Source organism: Oryzias melastigma, linkage group LG8 (assembly GCF_002922805.2).
Source record: "Oryzias melastigma strain HK-1 linkage group LG8, ASM292280v2, whole genome shotgun sequence".
NCBI lineage: Eukaryota > Metazoa > Chordata > Actinopteri > Beloniformes > Adrianichthyidae > Oryzias > Oryzias melastigma.
In genome coordinates this window covers 7,016,683-7,020,686 of record NC_050519.1, presented here as the reverse complement: position 1 = coordinate 7,020,686, position 4,004 = coordinate 7,016,683, and the positions used below count along the sequence as shown (strand labels likewise).

Below are 4,004 nucleotides of genomic sequence, written 5' to 3'. Positions count from 1 at the left end.
ACAAAACAAAATGATCTGAAGGGAATTACCCAGAGGGCCGGATCCGGCCCCTGGGCCTTGACTTTGACACACGTGAAATATTCACTCTTTGGATTCAAGAACAAGTTTTAATGATGCATTTTATCATAGAGCTCCACTTTAACGATAGCTTTGCCAACCGCAGACATGGTCGCTCTCAGATCAACAGATGCTGCTCGGTGTTCCAGCCCGCTCCCGTTCGCCTCCGAGCGGGCGAAGTTGCCGAGATCTTTCCCGTCGTACATCCGCTCGTAGAGATGTTTGTCGCAGGCGGTGGAGTGGTCCACCACACCCACAGCCAGCCGGTTCTTGTACAGGTTGTAGTCGAAAGGCACGGAGAACATGATGGCCATGCGTTGCGAGATAACTCGGGTTGGCATGTGGAACATGTCGTAGGTTAGCAGGCCGACCGCGCCCGTGGCGGTGTGGTCATCCTTGGTGAAGGAGCAAACTTCTGTCATTGTGGTTCGAATCGTGGGCTGGGGTGGATGGTAAGAGAACCCACTCGACATGTAGACCCTAAGAGAGGATAGAAATAAATCAGATTTGTTTATTCATGATAATCCCACAAACACACACATATCACTAAGTTTTAAGCAGTTTGTCGGTGTACTTTCTGAGAGTGGCGCTTTCCGGGGTGAAGCAGCTTATGCTGATGGATGGAGTTTGACTGGAGGTACTACTGTGAACTTCTAAGTAACAGTGAGTGTACCTGCATGCAATGTGCAATGAGGCAGTGCATGTCACCATATGATGGATAAGTGGATGTTCTCAGCGGTGTAATGCCACACATGAAACCACTCATCCAAAGTATGTCCTGTCCTGCCAAACTTAGATAAATGTGGAGGCTTGACACAAATTACAGCAGGCAGGAACAACTTTTAATGGTTCTGTTGTTTGTCTTTTTTTAGTCACTCGAGATCTTCACTCTTCTTTGAAAGTCTGAAGCAGAAAGCCTTAAAAAAAAAATATATATATATATATATGTACATATATACATATTATATATATATATATATATATATATATATATATATATATATATATATATATATATATATATGTATGTATATATTAATTTTGGACGTCAAATATATAAATATGGTTTTATTTCAATAATATAATACAACCAGTTCCACAGAAAACTAGCAGATAATTATTTTAACAAATCTATTTTGTATTAACTCGAACCTTTCTTCAACACTGTTTTTACAATGATACTATTAAGAAAAAAACTATTGATTTCTCAAGGATAAAAAGACTGAAGAGGCATCAAAGGTTGATCTAAATTATAACTTTAATGTAATCAATTTCACAAGCTGTAAACTTGCAAAAGCATTCACAGACTTACTTGGGGTTGATGAGGCAGTAGCTGCTGCTGACATTGGTAATTTCTATGGTGCAATGTCTGTTGGTGGTCAGAGTGGCTGACACAGCCTCTGCAGTTTCTGGCATCTTGACTGCAAGAAAAGTGTAAGTGAAATCTCAGGTTATATATAGAGGGAGTTTTGGGGGCTGAGATTGTAAATGTTTTACACATAGACAAGTATAATGAGCTCTAAAATTTCATAAAGTGGGAAGCAGAAGAGGTGAAACTGTCAACGAAACATCAACATGTATATAAGGATAAATTACGCCAATAATAATCTGGGCAAAAAAAAGTAGAATTTACCTTTTGTAGATCAATCTGGTGCCAAACAGAAGCGTCAAGCTCTTTCTCAGATCTTTCAGAGAGTCGTCTTTTCGGTTATAGACCCTCCCTGATACTTGATCCTACACAAACAGGCGTGTCCAAAGTAAAAAAAAATGAGCTACAACTCAATATGGATACTCAAAATATGAAAATCCTGATGATAATTCTGTGTATATAGTGATTAACTGCATATAGTGAAAAATGTGCTTTTTAACTATTGCTCTTTCATGAAGGGTATATGTGTAAAACTCGGGTAGGTTCTTAAGGCACGGTATTGTAAAATCCGTCTGAAATTTTTGTCTGCATTTTTATTTTTAGCAATAGATTTGCAATACTTTCAAAGGATGCATACAACCTAAAATAGAAAAATAATATAAGAATATATAAAAATAATAAAGTGATTGCTCAACTACTGCAAGTTAAGGATGGTGACAGATTACAGTGGAACCTCACGTTTTAACACAAGTAAATTTAGAGACCTTGCTCTTCTCCTATAACGCCAACATTCTCTTTATTCGAGGAGGTCTCCGATGCCTAACACCCACGAATAGGGGGAGACTGTATTTTTATCTTTACACTCTGTTTATATACATAAATATTATCTTATTTGTCTATAGCGGTATTTTATTGTGAAAAACTGATTATATTTTGAAAGTTGACCAGATTTCCTTGTGTGTCTTAGAGTGACTTCCTGCCAGGAATGACGCAGATCGCTCGTGAAAAGCATAAACCAGATGGCGAAATGATCATAACTGCGTGAGCCGGCCGCGGAGGTCCGCATCGCTTCCGCGGAGGACCACGGCACTTCCGCCGAGGACCGCGGCACTTCCGCAGAGGTCCGCATCGCTTCAGCGGAGGACCGCGGCACTTCCGCAGAGGTCTGCATCGCTTCAGCGGAAGACCGCGGCACTTCCGCCGAGGACCGCATCGCTTCAGCGGAGGACCGCAGCACTTCCGCAGAGGTCTGCATCGCTTCCGCGGAGGACCGCGGCACTTCTGCGGAGGAACGCATCGCTTCAGCAGAGGACCGCGGCACTTCCACAGAGGACCGCAACACTTCTGTGGAGGACCGCGGCACTTCCGCCGAGGACCACATCGCTTCCGCGGAAGACCGCGGCACTTCCGCCGAGGACGGCATCGCTTCAGCGGAGGGCCGCGGCACTTCAGCAGAGGACCGCATCGCTTTAGCGGAGGACCGCGGCACTTCTGCGGAGGAACGCATTGCTTCAGCGGAGGACCGCGGCACTTCCGCCGAGGACCACATCGCTTCAGCGGAGGACCGCGGCACTTCCGCAGAGGTCCGCATCGCTTCAGCGGAGGACCGCGGCACTTCTGCAGAGGTCCGCATCGCTTCAGCGGAGGACCGCGACACTTCACGGAAGACCGCGGCGCTTCTGCATGCAGTGTGAACCTGGTCTAATAGTCAGATGTAATTACTTGTAATTAAATGTAATAAAAGAAATATTGTGTTATGTGACACAGCACAGAGTTATGCTTTTTTATGTATATTTTCTCTAAGGTTTGAAGTCTAAATACTTTGAAAGTTCAAGATTAAACGATCTGGTTGGTTACAAGGGTAATGATTTTTTCCCCCATAATTCAGTTTAAACCTCTTTTTTTGGGGGGGGCAGGGTGGTCATGTTTAAAAAAAATCAGAATAATCTTTTTTTTCTTTAATTTGGAAAGAAACATACGGAAGCCAAAAACGGCCTGCCCTATCTTTTTAAAATCATTTTCTTGTGATTGATAACAAGATAATATCTCATTATATCAAGAAAACCAACTTTGTATTCTTGAAAAATGAGATAATAACTCATTAAAATTAGAAATGACAGCCAGCGCATGTAATCCCTGAAGATAAATATTAATTTTAATGATCAAATTCCTGGGTTTTATGGAGAACCTCCAAATCTAAAAATTGAAATCATGTATAGCAGTTTTCAAAAACACATTTGAGTCAAAATGACTTTTTTGGTTGAGATTTGCTGTTTGAACATTAAAAACAGCCACCAAGGCAGAAAGACTCACCAAACTACTCACCCTGCCTTAGTTCAGTTCCAATCTAAAACATAAAAATCATATCAATCATCTTATAATAGTGATATCCTCATATATTTGCGCATCAGTCCGTAAATTATCCAAAACAGTTTATAAAATTCTGTTACGGGGAAACATATAAGGAACCATTATCTTTTAAGATAAAAATAAATATATTTGTTTAATGGCTGCTCAAACAAAACAAATTCACCTCATCAGGTTTTAATTAAGTTATATAGTATCATAAACTGAATTA

At 41.2% G+C, this 4,004-nt stretch overlaps 1 protein-coding gene across 1 annotated transcript; it reads right to left on the bottom strand.

The window, feature by feature from the left end:
* On the bottom strand, positions 1-2,472 carry LOC112146096 (bryoporin). The gene is made up of 3 exons (XM_024271739.2): positions 1,691-2,472; positions 1,370-1,478; positions 1-537 (listed from the first exon to the last, which is right to left on the bottom strand). Exons 2-3 carry the CDS (start codon positions 1,471-1,473, stop codon positions 108-110), a joined length of 534 nt encoding a protein of 177 aa, XP_024127507.1. The 5' UTR covers positions 1,474-1,478; positions 1,691-2,472; the 3' UTR covers positions 1-107.
* Positions 2,473-4,004: the final 1,532 nt, after the last annotated feature.

Bases quoted from the DNA above. Each gene is read 5' to 3' on its own strand.
- LOC112146096 (XM_024271739.2), bottom strand. From the start codon at position 1,473: ATGCCAGAAACTGCAGAGGCTGTGTCAGCCACTCTGACCACCAACAGA. The intron at 538-1,369 runs GTAAGTCTGTGA...ATCCTCTCTTAG, and splicing joins TACTGCCTCATCAACCCCAA to GGTCTACATGTCGAGTGGGT.